Source organism: Rhincodon typus, chromosome 5, assembly GCF_021869965.1.
Source record: "Rhincodon typus isolate 14 chromosome 5, sRhiTyp1.1, whole genome shotgun sequence".
NCBI lineage: Eukaryota > Metazoa > Chordata > Chondrichthyes > Orectolobiformes > Rhincodontidae > Rhincodon > Rhincodon typus.
Window position 1 is genome coordinate 529197 of NC_063336.1, and position 2678 is coordinate 531874.

At 47.5% G+C, this 2678-nt stretch overlaps 1 protein-coding gene across 1 annotated transcript in view; it reads left to right on the top strand.

The window, feature by feature from the left end:
• Positions 1-2678, top strand: part of LOC109926169 (calpain-1 catalytic subunit-like) — an 8949-nt gene that overhangs the window by 5269 nt on the left and 1002 nt on the right. Inside the window, exon 5 of the mRNA XM_048596606.1 lies at positions 693-853. Coding sequence (XP_048452563.1) covers positions 693-853 — 161 coding nt within the window. The remainder of the gene's footprint in view (positions 1-692; positions 854-2678) is intronic.

Here is a 2678-nt window from a genome sequence, read left to right on the forward strand (position 1 = left end):
CATTTCCAGACGGCTAGAGTACAAGAGCAGGGATGTACTGCTGAGACCGCATTTGGAATATTGTGAGCTATTTTGGGCCCTGTATCTAGGGGAGGATGTGCTGGTGCTGGAGGGGGTCCAGAGGGGGTTTACAAGAATGATCCTGGAAATGAGGAGTGGTTGAGGACTTTGGGTCTGTACTCGATGGAGTTTAGAAGGATGGGGTTGGGGGGTGATCTGATACAGAATACTGAGAGGCCTGGATAGAGTGGACATGGAGAAGATGTTTCCACCAGTGGGAGAGACTAGGACCAAATAGGCACAGCCTCAGAATTTCTTCAGCCAGAGGGGTGTAAATCTGTGGAACTTATTGCCACAGAGGGCTGTGAGGCCAAGTCACTGAGTGTCTTTAAGACAGAGATAGATTTTTGATTAGTAAGGAGGTCAAGGGTTACAGGGGGAAGGCAGGAGAATGGGGATGAGAAACACGTCAGCCATGATTGAATGATAATGCAGAATTGATGGGCTGAATGGCCTAATTCTGCTGCTATATCTTGTATTCGCTAGTCTTCCCTTTTATGGGTCTGGGTGATGAGGGGATATAAATGTGGGGCCTGTCAGTGATGAGGGGATGAGGACCTGAGGTGTGTGTCGGTGGTTGAGAGGTCCCGAGGATGAGGGTGGTAATGTAGATTATTTGATGTCTTTCCCAGGATGGCGTTCTCTGAATTCCTGCGGCAGTTTTCTCGGCTGGAGATCTGTAACCTGACACCGGATACTCTGGAGGATGAGGTGATGAAGAAGTGGAACATGGCTGTGTTTAATGGCTCTTGGCGTCGAGGGAGCACTGCAGGAGGCTGCCGGAACCATCCTGGTGAATAACCTGCTCAGAGTGAGCCTTCCCTCGACAAACGCAGCAGCGATCAGACCATTCACCCATCCCATCATAGCTTGTCTTAGGGTTCAGCTAGCATCTTCCCATTTGCTCCTCTTATCCTTAAATTCCCCGAGAGAGAGAGAGAAAACGCTCTTTCTGTCTCAGCCTTAAATACCTTCAATGATGGAGGGTCCATATCCCTCTGGGACACGGACTTCTAAAGATTCCCCGTCCTCTGAGAGAAGACTTTTGCCACGTGCCCATCCCCACTGTTTCAGTTATAAAGGATCACCCCTTCTCCTCAGACTGTGACCATAAGTTCAAAAGGTGGAGGACCCAGTAATCCTGGCCTCTTATTAAAGGGCTTAACGTGCGACTGTCGAGATGTGACGTGGTTAAATATAATGGCTGTCCAAGGAGACGTGGGGATTCAGGTGCAGAGATCTTTAAAATGTCATGAGCCGGTCAGAAATAATTAAGAGAGCTAATGGAATGCTGGCCTTTCTATCTAGAGGATTGGAGTATAAGAACGCAGACATTATGCTGCAGTTACACAGAACCCTGGTTAGATCCCACTGGGAATACTCTGAGCGGATCTGGGCACTAACACCTCGGGAAGGATAGATTGGCCTTGGAGGGATTACAATGTAGGTTCACAAGAATGATCCCTGTACTTTAAGGGTTAAGATATGAGGAGAGATTATACAAATTAGGCCTGTTTCCTCTAGAATTTACAAGGTTAAGGAGAGATGTAATCAAATTCTTCAGGGATTCTAGAACAAGGGGCATGGTCTGAGAGTGAGGACCAGATTGTTCAGGAGAGACGTTAGGAAGCATTTCCACACACAAAGGGTGGGAGAGGTTTGGAACTCTCTTCCACAAACAGATCATTTGTTAGTTTTAAATCTGTGATAAATACATTTTGTTAAGCAAAGGGGTTAAGGGATATGGGCCAAAGACAGGAATGAGTTAGGCCATAGGTCAGCCATGATCTCCTTGAAGGGTGGGACAGGTTGGAGGGGCTGAATGGCCTACTCCTGATCCTGTGTTGTCATAGACCTTATGAAAATCCATAAGTACAACATCCACTGCTTGTCCTTTACCTGTCCTGCTTGATGCCTCCTCAAAGAATTCCTGGAAGTTTATCAGGCACCGTTTCCCCTTTGTGAAGCCCTGTTGATGTCAGTGTTACAGATACCCGAGCCCCAGTTAGGAGCAAGCTGTCAGTGTCAACCCTGACCAACCCTTTCACATTTCGTGTTTCAATGAGACCATCTCTCATTGTTCGTAACTCCACAGAATATCACCTGAATTTCCTCAGTCTCGTGGTAGGACACGCTGTCATAGACTCATATAACACGGAAACAGACCATTCACTCCAACTCACCCGTGCTGACCCAACATCCCAACCTGACATTGTCCCATTTGCCAGCATTTGGCCCATATCCCTCTAAACCTTTCCTAATCATCTACCCATCCCGTTGCCTTTTAAATGTTGTAATTGTACCGGCCTCCGCCACTTCCTCTGGCAGCTCATTCCATACACGCACCACCCTCTGTGTGAAAAAGTTGCCCCTCAGGTCCCTTTTAAATCTTTCCCCCTCTCACCTTAAAGCTATGCCCCTCTAGTTTCTGAAGCCAGTGGACCCTCCGTGGAGCAGCAGACTGTATGTACATCCTTCCTTCAACACAGAGACCAAAACTGCACACAGTATTCCAGGTAATGACTTTGTAACTGCTGTCCTCCAATTCCCTCACAATTCGGGCCAAACGTGCCCTTTACCAGGCTAATTCTTCTTGTATGTTATTGTCCTGTTTCCCC